Source organism: Schistocerca gregaria, chromosome 3 (assembly GCF_023897955.1).
Source record: "Schistocerca gregaria isolate iqSchGreg1 chromosome 3, iqSchGreg1.2, whole genome shotgun sequence".
NCBI lineage: Eukaryota > Metazoa > Arthropoda > Insecta > Orthoptera > Acrididae > Schistocerca > Schistocerca gregaria.
In genome coordinates this window covers 325,103,049-325,122,833 of record NC_064922.1, presented here as the reverse complement: position 1 = coordinate 325,122,833, position 19,785 = coordinate 325,103,049, and the positions used below count along the sequence as shown (strand labels likewise).

The 19,785-nt window shown below is 38.1% G+C and overlaps 1 protein-coding gene across 1 annotated transcript in view; it reads right to left on the bottom strand.

Annotated features, from left to right (window-relative positions):
* Positions 1 to 4,480, bottom strand: part of LOC126356247 (nucleolar GTP-binding protein 1) — a 54,657-nt gene extending 50,177 nt beyond the window's left edge. The window contains exons 1-2 of the mRNA XM_050007078.1: positions 3,969 to 4,480; positions 3,709 to 3,879 (exon numbers count right to left, since the gene is read on the bottom strand). Coding sequence (XP_049863035.1) covers positions 3,709 to 3,879; positions 3,969 to 4,016 — 219 coding nt within the window. The 5' untranslated portion in view covers positions 4,017 to 4,480. The remainder of the gene's footprint in view (positions 1 to 3,708; positions 3,880 to 3,968) is intronic.
* Positions 4,481 to 19,785: the final 15,305 nt, after the last annotated feature.

Sequence of the window (19,785 nt, the reverse complement as noted above, 5' to 3'; positions counted from 1 at the left end):
GAGTTGATTGTGTTTGTAGATGTCGTCTTGTTGTGGTTGATGGTGTTTTCTGGTGGTGGTGAGAGAGAGAGAGAGAGAGAGAGAGAGAGAGAGAGAGAGAGAGAGGTGGTGTATTGGGTTCATTTGAGCTTTGGTGACGGCAGTGTGCAGTTTTTTTGAGTGCCTGTGACTGAAGTATTTAAATCAGTTTCAGTGAGTTAATAATTAAATTATTATTATTTTTTTAAATGTGATTGCATTGTCGATAAATGTTATTCATTTGCTGCTTGCTGTGCAGTGAGACACTATTTTATTGTGTTGCTTCTTCTGTTAGGTATGGATAAGATTATGAATACAATAGCTCTAGGTTGAGCGAGGATATGATGTGTCTCATCAAGTTTCTCCAGACGTTCAGACTCCGGAAATTGTGAAATAGAAGCATATGAAGGTAAAACATGAGATTGGCGAGAGTTCCAGCATCTCGCATCAGGGTCCGTTATACAGGTAGAGTCACCTAACGTTACCGCTGGATATATTTCGTAAACCACATCACATAGTGACGAACCGATTCCACATACCGAATGTGAGTAGAGGGTCTAGTGTAATTGTTTCATACAAATCATACAAAAATGCAGGGAAGTATGTTTTTTAACACAAACCTATGTTTTTTAAAAATGGAACCATGCTAGTTTTGTTAGCACATCTGAACATATAAACAAATACGTAATCAGTGGCATTTGTTGTATTGTAAAATGTTAATTACATCCGGGGATATTGTAACCTAAAGTTGACACTTGAAAATTGGGGCATGTACCACTACAATACAGTGTTTTGCAGGGGGGGGGGGGGCAGTTAAATCAGTCATGAGGAGGGGGAAGAGGCGCTCTTCTAACCTGCAATCTCATTTAGATGAGTATTGCACTTTTCACTTTTTTTTGGGTGAGTTAGTAAGATGTACAGGCCAAGGGTGGTTATTTGAGGGGTTTTGTATTTGTGGAGAGCAGGGAATGGTGGTGAATTTAGGCGAATTGGGTGGGGGAGACGCTGTTTTATGATTATATTGCAGAGGATCTGTTTTGTCGCAATTATTTTTGAGTTGTAATGTGCGATTTAGTTTCGTTTATTTTGTGCTTTTTATTTGTTCGTGAATTGTTTGTATGTGTGTGTGGGGGGAGGGGGGGGGGGAGAGGGAGGGAGAGAGGGAGAGAGGGAGGGAGGGAGGGAGGGAGGGAGGGAGGGAGGGAGGGAGGGAGGGAGGGAGGGAGGGAGGGAGGGAGGGAGGGAGGGAGGGAGAGAGAGAGAGAGAGAGAGAGAGAGAGAGAGAGAGTGGGGTGCTAACCTAGTGTGTAGTACTGCAATTTGTTTGTGGTAAGTAGTCGTTTTTTTTGGGTCTTCTTTTCACGAGTTGTGATGTTTTATGGGGTTTTTGATGTGTTGTGGGTTTGGTTCCATATCTTGCAAGTGCAGGTGTTTGTTTTTTGTTGCTGTCAGCTGTGGTCAAGGGAAGTAACAGCTTCCAATTTTTGTCATTGGAGATGTGTGTGCTTCGGTATCATCAGCTATTGTTGACCTATATAGGTCAAGTGAAGTGTTCGATTCTAAGTTTTGTTTTTTAAAATGTTGGTATTGTGGTCCAATTCTAATTTTTGTAGTTGTAGGTTTTTATTTTGTGGTATTGACAATTGCAGTTGAGGTATGCAGGTGATAGGAAGTGACCATTTCCTCTGGATTTTGTGGGTGTAGTGGAATGTGGGAATTTTGTGTTTTTTATAGTTTCATGTGGTTCGGGATCATGTGTGAGTTTTTATATGTTTATATTTAGTTTGATTATATATTTGGAGGGAGATGTTATTGTCATATTTGTATGTATTTTCATGCCTGTTGACATCATTGTCACCATATTGGACACACTGAGAATGGTCATTTCCACCATACTCGACATCAGGTGTCAAAGCAGACAGGTGGAATCAGACACTTCTGTAATCCCGAAAGTACACACACATCACAACCAAACAGGCACCCACACATACTCTCACCATACATATAATGTAATATATGGTAATACTCTTCACTGAGGCAATGTATGATCTGCTGACTTCATTTGTCATCTTGGCCAAAACTTGTGGGAAAACGTGTTGAACATTTACATTACGCATTGGAAAAATGAAAAGTACTCAATTATTGTACAAAAATGCAATATCAATGGCAGTGCGTAAAGTAAAGTGGCAATCCCTAGTAGGGGCCCACTTGGGTTATGTGGCTGGGACTACAAATCGGGCAACAGCATATAAGGATACCATACACACAGTTGTAAAAAAAAATTAGCTACAGATCATCCCACAAGTCCTGGAGATACAACAGCTCCATTGTTTGCACATCTCCACAAATCAGAAAAGCAGCCCCAATTAAAATCATTGTTGCAGTTTGCGTGACAATAACCTGACTCGGGCCTTCCTGAGAATGTAGGACCCTCACATTTTTCTCAAATTCCTATGAGATTTGAAACAGAAGGTTAAAATGTAAGAAATCTGGTAAACATAGTCACACTCAAGTTACTGTTTCAAAACCACAGATATCATGAAGCATGCTGAATACATTACGCAAAAAGAAATGGAAATTTGAGCATAAGAGAAGTAAGAAAACATCAACATCCCACTCAAAAGAATTGCAACAAACAAGATTTGCAGCATAAGTTGGAAACTTGAAGGTATTCAGTTCATTAGAGAGTAATGAAAGAAACTGTACATATGATACTAAAAGAGCAAACTCATCGGAAAACATGCATCTCTCAAATTATACAGTGTCGCCAAGGTGAGTTTAAGAGAAAAACAAATCTGAAGATGGTCAAAACAATCCAACAGGTGAACAGGTGTGAGACCCTTTCCTTGTAAGGATTTAATATTTTATTGACCGACGAAGCACAAATTCAGAGGAACTGACAAGTCTATCCTGACATTTGGCTGAAGTGGACCACAGACGTAACATTCCAAATCAGGACGCACGGGATTGTGGTTGATAAATCATTGCAAATTTCAATCACCACTGCAGGTATCAAACTGCAGTGTGATCCCCTCACACTGCGTGACATCATGTGGTCCAATACAGCCATTTGACGGTGAGGGAGAAAAGTTCTATAGACAGATTTCATGCAAATGTATTGTCTGGAACATGAGACTGCCCTTGAACTGATAATAAACGAATTATCCAAATTAATTCACAGAGTATTCAACTTTATACCTTCCGCCTGAAAACCATCCATGAACTGGCTAACAGTCTGACTTGAAAAATCAACTTTCATCGAAATATCTCTTATTAAATGTGCAACATGTAAATGTGTCGCAACACTGGGCAAGCAACCATTAACGAAAGGGACACATTGAATATCTGTAAAATACTTAACAAAACTAAAACCTGTGGACGAACTGGCTTAATAATAATAAATTAAATGGAATTAAAATGTAAACTGCAACAAAATCGAGAGGCACTTGACACTACGCTTAAGAATAAGTTTAAGTGTCGTCCAAATAATTTCAATTCGAAAAGCTGTGACAAAAACTACGGTGTTCTATTTTTTTTCCTTCAACCTACATATGCAAACACACACATCATTGAATCTTACATACGGGTCACCATTCTGGCGCGTTTGTTGTCATAAATTAAAAGTCAAATTTTTTTATTCAGTTCGTCTCACTATGTAATCTAAAATAAAGCAAAAGGTAAAAAACTTACGTCAAGTTTCGGAAAGTCCTGTATAATCTCAGAGAGCCTATCGTGGAAATTCTGTTGTGTGAATTTCACCTTGCGCATATAAAACTGCCTTATTCTTGATATTTTGTAGTTCTTGTGAATAACAGTTGGCGTCTTCCGTTGTGTTTTTGAGAGGGTAATATCTATAAAATCCTAAAATGCAAAACAGTAGTATATTTCACTGTATGTTTCGACGTACACAAGTTATTTTTGACATTGCACCAATTAAAAGTATATTTTACCTTTGCTGGCGGTACGACAGCAATCTTTTTAAAATTATACATCGCCATTTTTAGAGAGTTTTGGAGAACAGTTCCGGTAACTTCCTAAGGTTTACTTTTTATTTACTGATTCCACCACACTACACTTCACCACATGTTCCACTCATCCCCCCACCCTTAAGAACACATTACCAGAGAACTCTGTAGTCTGTGCAGCAAAGACATGCCATTGCGATTGTAAAACCAGATCCCATGCAAAGAACTTTTTCATCAGATATCTGATTAAACATTGCGCAAGCAAAAATTTCAAAACTCTAGTGCTTCTAAACCAGGATTCCGCAGTCCTGAATTAGCCGGGTTCACAAACGTAATTAAAGTGACGCAGGTGCTTGTATATGAAACCTGTTTTCAGGGGTATCCCTCAAGAAACGCAACTTCCTTCAACTCCATTGTACTTCGTTTTGCAACTAGTCTTATCCCTACCTGTGAATGTCACCTTTTGAATGTTCGCTGGTGGCTATATCTCGAAATATCACATCCTATCGCAGTTCTCGTGGAATAATTGCTGTTGTACACCATCGATGTCAATGAGTTTTCATTCTCTTACTGTAAAAGAACTTGAAACAGTGGGCTGTATATACACTTTTGTAGTTTCTGAAAATACAACAATAACAATGTGATATACAGCGTGTTCACTTAATCTGAATATATTGAAATATCGGACCAGTAAAAGTTATAATAATTCCATTTTTTGTCTCGGGGGGGGGGGGGGGGGACATTCAACTATACCACACTCGACCATCCCCCCGTTCCCAAAGCGGTGGTGAGCAACCTTGAAGTCTTCAACAGTAACCCCCTTTTTTATTGCAAATAGCAATACTACAGTAAAATACACATATTTTCGTCTAAAGCATTTTCTTTCTTTCGCCACAGATGACGCTATAATCTGAGAAATGGAAATGGGTACACAATCGTAATTTATGACATGCCATTCAATGGCCCTTGAATATCCAATGGCAAGTGGTATCCCACCTCCCTGCTGCAAGGGTAGGACAGACGAGTATTTCAGAACTTCTAATTGGAAACCCCTTTCACAACGTTGAATTCCGGGACTACTCGACATCCCACTGTGGCCATGTAGCGAGCTACGACGTTTCTTAACAGGCGGTACACTGTAACGGGAGCTCATGTATTGTACAGACGTAGGACAGATAGTAGCTAAAGATTGCAAGAATTGCGCAGTCTTTAATGCCTGCACATTTACCTATTATTTTGTGAACAGATGTGCAAATGTACAATGAATGCTACAACCAGAGAAAACAAAACTGAAATGATCCTGATTTGCGAAGAATGCATGAGATATGGCGAGGCTGTCTTGCCTCGTATGCAGAATGTTTTCTAGAGAAATCTCTCTCTCGTTAGTTATTTTTCAAGATCGTGAACGCTTTTATGTTTGATGGGCGTGTATAGACTGGAAAATGGAAACGAAGCAAACATGATGCAGGAGAAGCTAATGAAATAATATACTAGCAGCAGTGAAACATGAATAAGCGACCCCAGTATGTCTGTAGGTAGTGTTATGAGAGTACATCATCGTCATAAGTAACATCCATACCACACGTCACTGCAACAAGAACATCATGGCACCGATTTCCATAGCTGGGTAGTGTTTTGTGAATGGGCATGTCAACAACTGCAAACGACCCACATGGTCTTTGCCAGGATACCACTTTCCGATGAGTCTACATATACCACAAACGACAGTATCGTTAACCGACATAACTAGCGTTACTTAAGTGTAGACACTCCGCGCTAGTTAGAGCAAGTTGACCACCAAAGTCCTTGGTCGGTTAGTATATCGTGTGGCATCATGGAAAACAAATTCAGTGGTCGTATTTTATCGACGGCATGTTGAATGGACGCACATATCGAACGTTTAACTACCGGTATTACTGCAGGATGTTGCTCCGGACGTTCTAAAATGCATGTGGTTTTAGCATGATGGTTGCCCAGAGGATTCCGATATCTAAGCAAGGAAGGTATTAGACCATATTCACGCTGGTCAGCGGATCGGAAGAGATGGCCGTATTAACTGGACTGCCAGATCGCCGGATTTCTTCCTGTGGGGATATTTAAAAGATAAGGTGTATCAGCGGTTGCTCAAGTGCCAACAAGCTGTAAAGACATCGTCACAGCAGGGACGTGGGATCCCAAGGGTCATTGGCTATTCAAGGGCCCCTGAGCAGCATGTCGAAAATTATGATTGTGTACTATTTCTATTCCTCAAATAACAGCATCATCTGTGGTGAAACGAAATAAATGAGTCAGGCAAAACATACATATATTTTTTTGTAGCATTGTAATCTGCAATAAAAATTGGGGGTTCCCATTGGAAATTTCATAGTTGCCCCCCACTTCCCACACATGGGATGGGGTAACAATTCGAGTGTGGTATCATTGGATGTACCTCTCTGAGACAATCTCCAAAATGCGTCGTTTTTGATATGGTTAGCTGTACTACAGAGGAAGGAAGTGTGACTTCAGTATGTAAAACCTTCATGAGCACACAATTGTTGATTTATGTGATGGAAATATATTGTTTCTATTACAGAATACATGTATACAAGATTTGTGTGTAAGTAAGCAATTGTTTCACCGAATAATTAGTGAAAGGAGATTTGCAGTATCACAGCAGCTAACTTGATTGTACCAGTGGTGTAAGTTAATGCAATGTTGTTGTTGTTGTTGTCTTCAGTCCTGAGTCTGGTTTCAAGCAGCTCTCCATGCTACTCTATCCTGGGCAAGCTTCTTCATCTCCCAGTACTTACTGCAACCTACATCTTTCTGAATCTGCTTAGTGTATTCATCTCTTGGTCTCCCTCTACGATTTTAACCCTCCACGCTGCCCTCCAATGCTAAATTTGTGATCCCTTGATGCCTCAGAACATGTCCTACCAACCGGTCCATTCTTCTTGGTAAGTTGTGCGACAAACTCCTCTTCTCTCCAATTCTATTCAATACTTCCTCATTAGTTACGTGATCTACCCATCTAATCTTCAGCATTCTTCTGTAGCACCACATTTCGAAAGCTTCTATTCTCTTCTTGTCCAATCTATTTATCGTTTATGTTTCACTTCCATACATAGCTACACTCCATACAAAAATTTCCAGAAACGACTTCCTGACACTTAAATCTATACTCGATGTTAACAATTTTCTCTTCTTCAGAAACGGCTCCCTTGCCATTGCCAGTCTACATTTTATATCCTCCGAACTTCGACCATCATCAGTTATTTTGCTCCCCAAATAGCAAAACTCCTTTACTACTTTAAGTGTCTCATTTCCTAATCTAATTCCCTCAGCATAACCCGACTTAATTCGGCTACATTATCCTCGTTTTGCTTTTGTTGACACTGTCTATACCGTTCAACTGCTCTTCCAAGTCCTTTGCTGTCCCTGACAGAATTACAATGTCATCAGCAAACCTCAACCTTTTTATTTCTTCTCTGTGGACTTTAATACCTACTCCGAATTTTTCTTTTGTTTCCTTTACTGCTTGCCCAGTATACAGATTGAATAACGTCAGTGACAGGCTACAAACCTGTCTCACTCCCTTCCAAACCACTGCTTCCCCTTCGTGACCCTCGACTCTTATAACTGCCAGCTGGTTTCTGTACAAATTGGTGGTGGTGGTGGTTAGTGTTTAACGTCCTGTCCACAACGAGGTCATTAGAGATGGTGCGCAAGCTCGGGTTAGGGAAGGATTGGGAAGGAAATCGGCTGTGCCCTTTCAAAGGAACCATCCCGGCATTTGCCTGAAACGATTTAGGAAAATCACGGAAAACCTAGATCAGGATGGCCGGAGACGGGATTGAACCGTCGTCCTCCCGAATGCGAGTCCAGTGTGCTAACCACTCCGCCACCTCGCTCGGTGTGTACAAATTGTAACTAGCCTTTCGCTCCCTGTATTTTACCCCTGCCACCTTCAGAATATGAAAGAGAGTATTCCAGTCATCATTGTCAAAACCTTCTCTAAGTCTACAAATGCTAGAAATGTAGGTTTGCCTTTCCTTAATCTATTTTCTAAGGTAGGTCGTAGGGTCAGTATTGCCTCACGTGTTCCAACATTTCTGCGGAATACAAACTGATCTTCGCCGAGGTCGGCTTCTACCAGTTTTTCCATTCATCTATAAAGAATTCGCCGTTGTATTTTGCAACTTATTAAACTGATGGATCGGTAATTTTCACATCTGTCATCACTTGCTTTCTTTGGGATTGGAATTATTATATTCTTCTTGAAGTCTGAGGGGATTTCGCCTGTCTCATACATCTTGCTCACCAGATGGTAGAGTTTTGTCAGGACTGCCTCTCCCGAGGCCGTCAGTAGTTCCAATGGAATGTTGTCTACTCCTGGGGCCCTGTTTCGACTCAGGTCTTTCAGTGCTCTGTCAAACTGTTCATGCAGTATCGTATCTCCCATTTCATCTTCATCTACATCCTGTTCCATTTCCATAATATTGTCCTCAAGTACATCGCCCTTGTATAGACCCTCTAAATACAACATCCACCTTTCTGCTTTCTCTTCTTTGCTTAGAACTGGATTTCCATCTGAGCTCTTGATATTCATACAAGTGGCTCTCTTTTCTCCAAAGGTCTCTTTACTTTTCCTGTAGGCAGTATCTATCTTACCCCCAGTGAGATAAGCCTCTACGTCCTTACATTTGTCCTCTAGCCATCCCTGCTTAGCCATTTTGCACTTCCTGTCGATCTCATTTTTGAGACGTTTGTATTCCTTTTGCCTGCTATTTACTGCATTTTTATATTTTCTCCTTTCATCAATTAAATTCAGTATTTCTTCTGTTACCCAAGCATTTCTACTAGCACTCGTCTTTTTACCTACTTCATCCTCTGCTGCCTTCACTGTTTCATCCCTCAGACCTACCCATTCTTCTTCTACTGTATTTCTTTCCCCCCTTCCTGTCAATTGTTCCCTTATGCTCTTCCTGAAACTCTGTACAACCTCTGAATTAGTCAGATTATCCAAGTCCCATCGCCTTAAATTCCCACCTTTTTTCAGTCTCTTCAGTTTTAATCTACAGTTCATAACCAATAGATTGTGATCAGAGTCCACATCTGCCCCTGGAAATGTCTTACAATTTAAAACCTGGTTCCTTAATCTCTGTCTTACCATTATATAATCTATCTGACATCTTCTAGTATCTCCAGGATTCTTCCATGTATACAACCTTCTTTTATGATTCTTGAACAAAGTTTTAGCTATGATTAAGTTATGCTCTGTGAAAAATTCTACCAGGCGGGTTCCTCTTTCATTTCTCTCCCTCAATCCATGTTCACCCACTATGTTTCCTTCTCTCCCTTTTCCTACTCTCGAAGTCCAGTCACCCATGACTATTAAATTTTCGTTTCCCTTCACTACCTGAATAATTTCATTTATCTCATCATACATTTCATCAATTTCTTCATCATCTGCAGAGCTATTTGGCATATAAACTTGTACTACTGTAGTCGGCATGGGCTTCATGTCTATCTTGGCCACAATAATATGTTCATTATGCTGTTGGTAGTAGCTTACCCGCACTCCTATTTTTTATTCATTATTACGCCTACAACCTATCCATTTCCCTTTTTAAATTTTCTAACCTACCTGCCCGATTAAGGGATCTGACATTCCACGCTCCAATCCGTAGAACGCCGTTTTCTTTCTCTTGATAGCGACGTCCTCTTGAGTAGTCCCCGCCCGGAGATCCGAATGGGGGACTATTTTACCTCCGGAATATTTTACCCAAGAGGACAGTAAAGCTGCATGCCCTTGGGAAAAATTATGGCTGTAGTTTCCTCTTGCTGTCAGCCGTTTGGAGTACCAGCACAGCAAGGCCATTTTGGTTAGTGTTACAAGGCCAGATTAATCAATAATCCAGACTGTTGCCCCTGCAACTACTGAAAAGCCTGCTGCCCCTCTTCAGGAACCACACGTTTGTCTGGCCTCTCAACAGATACCCCTCTGTTGTGGTTGCACCTACAGTACGGCCATCTGTATCGCTGAGGTACGCAAGCCTCCCCACCAACGGGGAGAAGTTAATGCAATAGTGAAGGTATATTTAGATTCTAGTAGCCTCTCTGCCAACTTCAGTGCTCTTTAACACTTGGATTTGAGAAAGAACATAACTAGGATTTTGGTGGCAGTACAATTTCAGATTCAGTGTCACTTTTGTAAAAGGAAATAAACTATGTTGTTCCATCTCTTAGTGCACGTTTACAAAGAATAGCTCCAAAATTCAGTGAGAATAATGTTTATATTTTGTGTTATTTAAGTGATCTCGGGTGTAAGAGTGATAATATTAACTTTTAAATGAGTCTTGAGGGCTCTGTAAATAGCACCACAAACAATACACGGCAATTGTAGTGTTGAGGATATGGTATAAATGTTGGTGAGATAACAGATTATCATATGAAAGTGTCGATTGTCATTTCATTCGAGTAACTACTGAATCTCTAATGTGAGTACCAGCTTTTTCTAACCCTAGAAATGTCAGACGAAAAATACTTTCAAGAATGGTTGGGCAGGTTTGTGGGACCCAATAAATAAAACACTTATAACCAATGACAAACACCAAATGATGTATTTTTATTTCCTTCAGGTAGTATTAAATGTTATAGCGACTTTATTTTGACTTTATGAATTATACCATAATTGTAAAACAACTGAAAACATACTTCTTTGTAGAACTAAGTGTAAGTGAACTTGAAATACAAGTAAATTTGATAACACAAACAAATTTGATTGAAATACAAATGTAAATAAGATCTGTAACTAAGAAGCAAAAATTCTGAATTCCCGTTATGTAAATAGTTTGTGAGACATAGTCCTCTAAAATTATCAATTTTCAAAAAAGTCACTGCAAATCATTTCAGCACAAGCAAAACATAACACCTTGGAAACGTTGCCAAACTATTTAGTTGCACTGTCTTTGCATTTGTCGCAACTTCCCCTTTTGCCTGATACTGGATCTTCAACTATTCCTCTTCCTTAGGTGCCTGAGAGCTTAGAGAAAAGCCTGTGAATCTCATGTGGAAGGTTTGGATGAGTTGCACACATTGTCAAATACGGTGTTATGAGAGACTTTCATAGAGTTCTGAGGTATTCTCTTCCAACCAATACGTTTTTGTTTGTTTTGAATACAATGTATCCGTTGAGAGCTGCAATGTTCAACAACTGAAAAAGCAGACAGCAGCGGCGTTGTCTAGTCTATCTAGCAACAGTGTATTCAGCATAGATAGTGTCAACGACAACTTCGCCACTATTTGTTTCGTTATATTGCTTTATTATACTTGTACTTTTCTTTTCGCCTCTGTGCCTGTCTGGTTCATCAGCAACATGCACTGACGAAATAAATAGTACTGATTTGTTTCATTTTGGTACATATGAAAGTAACGTCATGTATTCCAGAAATCCAAACATATTTGAGCACTCTTTTTTCGATTTTTAGGTAAAACCTCAACTGGAAATTCAGGCTTATTTTTTTGACATACCAACAACAGTAATAAACTTTTCTTTTTTGACGCTTCAGCAAGACGTAAACCCATTGTCTATTGTCAGAATTCTTCCAGACTCTTTTTCCTGGGTCTACAAGATGCAAAACAACATCGTTTGCTTATTACTGCCTCTGTATACTCTTTGCGGTTGTGCACGTGCATAGACTTCCAAAGGCTTTACATAGAACCTTTTTAGCATAATCCAGGATGAAAACCTTGATCCCATACTTTGAAGTTTTATTTGGGATATACATCCTGTACCTGCATCTGCCTCTGTATCGAACGAGCATTTCTTCTGAAGTAACATTTTCTGATGGAGCAACATGTGCGCTGCAGTTGGAGACAAACACATTGAGAATTGATTTTATGGCAGCACGATTATCTTGTGCTTTTTTTCTTCCCTCATATCGATTTTGTCAAACCTGATACAATGAGTCAAATATGAGAACCTTTCCAATGATGTAGTTTCAACAAGTCAAAGGACAAAGCAGTGCCATTTCTGACAATGACATCATGGTGTTGTGAGTACCTACAACATAGAAAGACAAGCGAAATTGCTCACAAAGTAATAAAGTTTTGAGATAAACGAAAACTAACCTTTCCTTAAACTGTAACGAAGCACTGCATTAGTGTCACCACAATAAAGAACAAACTGATTTGAGATGGGGAGTAATGAATAGGTCGAAAATGAAGTGTGAAATGCGATTTTGAGGGTGATGACATCAGAACCAATTGAGAAAGTAACCAAGGAAGTGTATTATTATCATTGCTTATATAGAGAATAAAGCTGATAAATAACTCATACATATGGCACAGCAGCAAAGGTGAGATTTGATTTCCTTTTCAAATTATTTTCATCATTGGTATCAGAAGTTCCAAATTTTTGTCACTTCCCATGAAAGTGAAACGATGTACATAGAAACTTGATACACAGTAAATAAAAAATACATATTGTTTCTCAATATGGTTGACAAGTGCAACGTAATGTACATTACTATACCTGTGTTGACAAGTGCAATGTAATGTACATTACTATACCTGTGTGTACTTATTTGTCTCCTGAATAGAATTTATTGTAAAGAATTTGTTGGTAATCCATGAGACATTGTTTTCTTTAATCAGAGGAACTATACACAATTGTAGCAATAATATTAATCAAATAATGGGATACTTGGAACTATATATATGCAATTATTTTGTTAAACTGCAAATTGATCCATTTAATTGCCAAATAGGGGTAATACTATTACAAAAGTGCTTTATTTTATAGCATGAAAAATTCATAGTTTTTTCATAAATTTATAATACAAAAACGATATACACAACAGAGATATTAGTCATCAATAATATCTTCTTCACTATTAAAAATAGTCTGCCAATGCAGGGACTGGCACAGTGGTTAGCACTCTGTGCTCACATTCAGAACAGCGACAGTTCAAACTCGTATCCAGGCATCCTGATTTGGGTTTTTCATGATTTCCTTAAATCGCTTCATGTAAATGCCAGGATAGTTCCTATGAAATGCCATGTCCAGCTTCCTTCCCTATCCTTCCCCAATACGTTGGAACCGATGATCTCGCTGTTTGGCCATCTCCCCCCAAATCAACCAACCAATGCAGGGGTAACTATTGGATTATGCAACTGTAGAAATCACGTGATTTTGAGGCGAAGAATTTGTCGAGTCATGTTTGGAGCTCATTTTCATCCAGTAACGAAATTTCTTGAATGTTGTTTGGCAGTGAGCGAAAAAGGCGAAAACTTGAGAGCGCAAGGTCAGGTGAAGAACATGGTGAGGAATGACTTCCCAACCAAACTACCATACAAGGTTTTTTTTGTCAGTCTAGCAGCATGCAGCTGGGTGTTATCAAGGAGCATCATCATTCCACAGTTTTCTTGGTCATTGTTTTTGGACTGTGTCTGCAAGATGTCTCAGCTGCTGACAGTAAATGTCATCAGGGAAGGTTATACCTTGGGGAAGCAATTCGCAGTAATCATCACTGTTCCACCAGATACATAAAATTATATTTTTAACCTGCAAGAAGGTCTTTGTATGGGGGGTTGCTTCTTTGTTTGGGCTCAACTGTATGTTACCATGAAGACACCGTTTCCTACCACCAGTAACGATAAGGGTAGGACTGTTCAGTGTTGTTCACAAGCCAATTGATAATGTGCAAGCAGATATGCACATAATGTTCCCCTCTAATTTTTGTGATTGTATCTCAGAGCACGTGGTACCCTTACATCCGATTTTTGAACCTTCCCCACAGCATTAAAATGTCGCACCATGGTGAAACGATCACAGTTCATCACATTCACCAGTTCTCGAGTACACTGAGATGGATCATTGTCAATCAATGCATTTAAATGACCTTCATGACACACCAAAGGTGTTCCTGAAGGTGGAGAGTCACCAATGTCAAAACCGACCCATCTTAAAATGCGAAAACCATTTTTTGTCACACTCTGTTCAATGGCATTATCCTATTAGGCGGCGCAAATGTCTCTGACTGACTTCGCTACTGTCACTTCTCAACTGAACTCAAACAGATGAAAATGTTAAAAATGTTCCAATTTCACACTTGACTCTCCACTTCCTAGTGTCCAGAGCTCTATTAACTATTTCCAAATGACAAAATGATAACACATAAACTCAAACAACAACACTGAACTACAAACAAAAAATAACAATCGATAAATTAGATTAGATTAGTTTTTCGTTCCATAGATCCATCCTGAGGAGATCCTCTTGGATATGGTATATGTCAATATCTTTTTTTTCTTTTGTTAGCTGAATTAACAATACTAATAGTATGAATACATCATTTGTTTATATTAAGAAATTCATCAATGGAGTAGAAGGAGTTGGCCACTAGTAAGACTTTCAGGCTCCTTTTAAAGTGATCTTTATTTGTAACAATTTTTTTTATGTTTGCTGACAAACTATTGAAGATGAGTGTTCCTGAGTAGTGGACCCCTCTTTCGATTAAAGTAAGTGCTGTTCAGTCCTTGTGCAGATCATTTTTGTTCGTGGTATTGTACGTATGAACTGAGCTGTTTCTTGGAAAAAGAGATATATTATTTAGGACAAATGTCATTAAGGAGTAAATATACTGAGAGGCAGTAGCTAGTGTACCAAGTTTTTTGAAGAGGTAACCAGAGACCCAAAATGCAAAACAAGAATGATACAAACTTGTGCACCAGGCTAATCCAACAGTTTGTAGCATCAATCATTATTCAAAGAATCCTACATATGTAATAAATTCCATATTCTGAGTTCAGCCACTGAGTGGTTCCATTTCTATATAACATAAATGTCCATGAGCTGTTTGGATTGTATCTTTATTTTTGCAATGAATTTTAATCCAAATCTCTACTGACATGTGATCCACTGTACATAGCTTTTCAACAGAAAATACCTGGATTATGTAAATGGGTCCATTGTCTCTTTCTTAGTCTTCTTATGCGTCTAACTCAATTTTTGGCTATAATGAAGATGTTTCAGTAAACATTTATTTGCTATGAACTGGATCTCCAACAAGCCTACTAAGTGTGAGTGAATACTCTGGGGATGGATTTGTGAAGAAACCTGGCTTTAATATTCTAAGTCCATATCCTGACAAGTAATCACCTTTTGTTGTCAGTTAAGCTTAAAATGTATTGTCAGATCATCATTAAAATTCCTACAATCTTACTTCACAGCATTTACATGACATTAAGATTGGCACCAATTTCACAATCTGTCTTGAGTAACCATGTTATTAGGTTTTTTCTGTTTGTTTATCTTTTAAGCCAAACTGTTGTAGGAGCTTCATGACACCATTCACTCTTCATTTCCAGGGTCTCTGATGTGGAATCGTCCTCCAGCCCTCACACAATCACAGCCGCATGTTCTGACCACCAGAGTCATCTTAGTTATAATTTTTCATCAATGTTAAAATTTTTTCATCTCTTCAGAAAGCTATGGGTTCTTATTTCTTCTCAAATTATCAGTATATTTCCCTGGACCAAAGATCTTCCACAAAACCTTACACTATAAATTAATAGTCTCTAGTCATGATTATTACACACAAGGCCTCAATATGTCTCAGGAACGATGGAAAAATTGCTGCATCATATGAAATTCTACTGTTTTACATTCAGCATTGAGATGTTGTGACAGTCGAGTTAGATGCCAAGGCACAATTGTGCACTCTGCATTGGTCTTTCAAAAGCATTTGGGATGACTGAAATTCAAATCTCAGTAGGGAAGAGTAAAGCTTTTGGTTTTCCATCATTTGCCTAAATCATTTAAAATAAATATGTGGATGGTTCCTTTGTAAGGATTTGGTTGATTTCCTCCCCCACCCCTTCCGCAGTTAGAGTTTGTGTTTCATCTCCAGTGACACTGATATTCTTTCCTTCTAATGACTTTATCATCTAAGGGCTGTTAAACCCTAGTTTTCCTTGTTCTCCTGGAAACCAACATCACTTATGTCTTCTAACATTAATTTTTCAGGCTGGCTTTGTTGCTTTATATGCATATTTCTTGTAGTATCAACCATCTAATCCCCTTATCTTCAAGGACTGTAATACCTTTTGCATATGTTAACATATGAATTTTGCCATCTAGATTGATTACTTATCAGTTAATCATTATTTATCAGACTATTTTCCAAAAGCACGATGTTTTGGTATTTAACTCATTAGATTTCTTCCCCTATTGTTTCACATTTATATCTGATCCTATAGCACAGGCTGTCATCACACTCAATGATTTTTTAGTATACCATGTTCCCTCCTGATGATGTAGAGGCTCAGTCTGTTAACACAAGAGAACGTCTTGGTAAAGTTGTCAAAGCCAAATAGCTTTTTGTAATTCTAAGTACTTCTCCCAATCCTGACTAAAATATTTTGATGTTCTTGCAAGCATGCAATACAGAAATCATTGATGTTACATTATTAATTGGTTTGAGTATTTACAGCCATGTTGTTCAAATTACTTGAAATAATATTTAGATGATAAAGCGATTTTGATTTAATTTCAGTACAGTAATACAGTTGATACAGCGAGAGAAAGTCTCCGACAATTAATATGGACTTGGTGTAGTGTCTTTGCACTTGTGCCATAACCAAATGTGTAACATGATTTTATTTGCTTTTCCATGCTAGTGTCTCAGTATCGTCACAATTTTAGTTGATTATGGTTTCCAGTAGTATTGAGGTGCATTTTGTCCAAGAGGTTTGTGTGTACATATTTCACAGATTCTGTAAGTGAATCCTGACATTTTTATGGTAATGGCTTGTTATAATACTAGGGAAACTAATTTTGGCAATGGGAATTCACTGAAAGATCAAGCAGATAAAATTTTGTTAGATTATGGTACACATTGTAAGGATAAGGTTTAATGGTGGTTCTTTGACAGCAATCAGTAAAATAATCAAAAAGATGACAGAAGCATTAAATATCTCCACAGAGACGTCAAATGGGAGAAGACTGCACATTGAACTTAAAGCTCTCTTCTTGTGACTTTCAGAAAGAGAAAGAAGAGATCGTACCATATAATAAAGATGGATAGTTTTGATGAGAATTAAAGTATAGCACATATATACATCATACAGCAGGGAAGTGTTCCCAACACTTTGCAAATTGGTTCTTTCATTCTCATAATGGGAGAATGACAAGCCATGACATACTTTTAAAGAAAATTAGCTCCAGTTGTAAATGTTTTTCAGGGACATAGGGCTTACCTTAGAGAAAGGAACGTCGTTTGCTCCCTGAAATGCTAGCAGAGAATCTGGAAAATATAATATTGATTGCAGTACCATGTGTCATACAGTGTGTACAATCACTTCTGTTAACAGGCAAAACGCATCATAGAACAAGGAGTATACCAACAGAGAAAGTTGAGGAACTGATTATTTATACATATTACCTCCTTGAACAATTTTCTGGCTGGTCTATTTTGATTTTTCAGTAAAAATACTGTACATTATCATGAAGAAGTGAATCCTGGTTAATTTAAAGTAAGTTCATTTCTATGTTGCTTCCGGTAGTCTATATACATAGTGTTTTCATAGTGTGCTCAATAAAGCACAACCTGTGGCCACAATGAAGGACAAAATTTTAATCTGACTGAAGCAAAGTAAAGTAGACTTCGATCAGAACATGCTAAAAACATAACCTTTAGAATTGATGGTTTATGCAAAAAAAAAAAAACAGCAACTACAGTATATAACTGATTGATAAATACAGAATGACAGTCATACAATTATAAGTCTTTGTCTGTACTGTTACTGCCACATCAGTGACACTCAACGTGACTGCACTCAGCTTTAGCAGATGTTACAAGGTGAAAAATATATCCATTGCAACACATAGAGAAATTCATGAACGACTTGACAAGCCAATAACTCCAGAGAAATGAAAAAAAATGTCAACCACTGTTGGAATAAAGAGGGTATAAGAGATAAGACATTATTAAATACCGTGGTGTCTTCATCACTCGATGAACACAACAGCTGTGACTGAGTTGCCACTGTACTCATAGGTGCGTGGAAGACAGTGTGGCAAACAGTGCTAGCACATGAACATTTTATCAATAAACACATAATTTCGGTACTTGCTTCGGCAGTTTACACTTTACACCTGAAGCACTAACAGTTATCAGAGCCGTTTTCTCACTATAAGAAGTATAGCTATATTCACAGTCTGCCACTAACTAGGTCACACTCCATAAGCAAAGCATTAAACTCGTCGTTTCACAACATACCGATATAGACATAAAATTCTTTTGACTTTCTTATCTTATTACTGGTTGCCATATGGTCATATTATTCCCACCGTTTTTCCTTATTAAATATAAACATTTCGTAACTAGTATGAAGTCATGTGTCCACAACCAACGAAAACTTGTACATGCACCACTCCAACATTGCAGTGAACCAGTGAAAATACCATACAGTCTCAATTTCATGCCCTCTATCATTGCAGTAGAAGGCTTTATTAGCCTTGTGCAACTTTCTCTACTACTGGCCAAGAATTTCAGCAATGGCTTGGTGTTCTGTTTTCAACCTCTAATTCTGCATTTGTCCATTCAGTAACACGAGTTATGAACTGTTAGTGTGATGACCGACAGTTTTTTGACCTACAGGGGTAGTAATCGTAACAGAATTGAAATTATTAATTTTACTAATAAAACTGAACCATTTAAGTATGTTCGAGTTTTATAATTAATAGTTTAACACTGCAAGGAATAAAAAGAAATGACAAAATAATGTCAGTACCAGAGGGAATCACATTCAGGTCCATGAACTGCTATTGTATGCATTAGGTTACTCGGCCACTGTGCCGTTATGACAACAGCTAATCAAACACCCCTCATAGAGAGCGTTTTACGTTTTTCTATATTCCAGTCAGGCGAAATATTCTAGAAACTTGAAAGAGGCATCTACCTGGTTCTATTCACGTAGTTTTACTTTATATGCAGTGCCTGGCAATGGAATTAATAGCCTTTTGGAAATCAACAAACATCTTTTGAATTCAGTAATCTATAGCAAATGGTTGACTTCATATTACATATTTTTTTAGAACATGGTCTGCCCTTCCTAAAGCCATCTCGATATTCATGTAAATTACTGTCCAGTGTTCATTCTGCTCTGTTTAGCACAATCTTGTAAAATATGCCATATGCAAGTGGTTCCTCTGTAGTTTGTAAACATTTTATTTATTGACCTTATGTAATGGATGTATATAGGCCACCATCCACACTCTCAGAAAATTTTCTGCTTTCCATGTTTTCTCTAAGATTAATTTTAGCTCATTTTTTTTGGTTAGATATTGTTTCTAAAGTTCTGGTATAACCGAGTCTTCTCTGCTATCTTCATAAAACTTCTTCAAGCTGACCCAAATGTTTTTCAAGTATTTCCGAATTGGATTCTTATGTAATCTAAATTGACGAACTTTGTCTCATGCTCCTATATTAAATTTACATTTGACGTACACCTACGTAACTCTTTAATCTTACTTTCTCCTCCAATTATCAATTGAAAAACGGCCTATTTAGCAAATAATCTATAGGAAACACTTTCATACTAAATTTCTTCATATACGGGGACTCGCTTTTTTTTCTACAATCTGGCCTGTTGACTTTTGTCTCCCAAGGGTATTTAAGGTGAACATGCTAATTTTATGCATATAAACTGAACTGTTTAAATACATTTAAAACTTATGAGTAATTCAAACTGTTTTGCAGTGATTTCTAATCTGATAGTACATGACAAACTCAAAATTGCAGAGTAAGGAGCT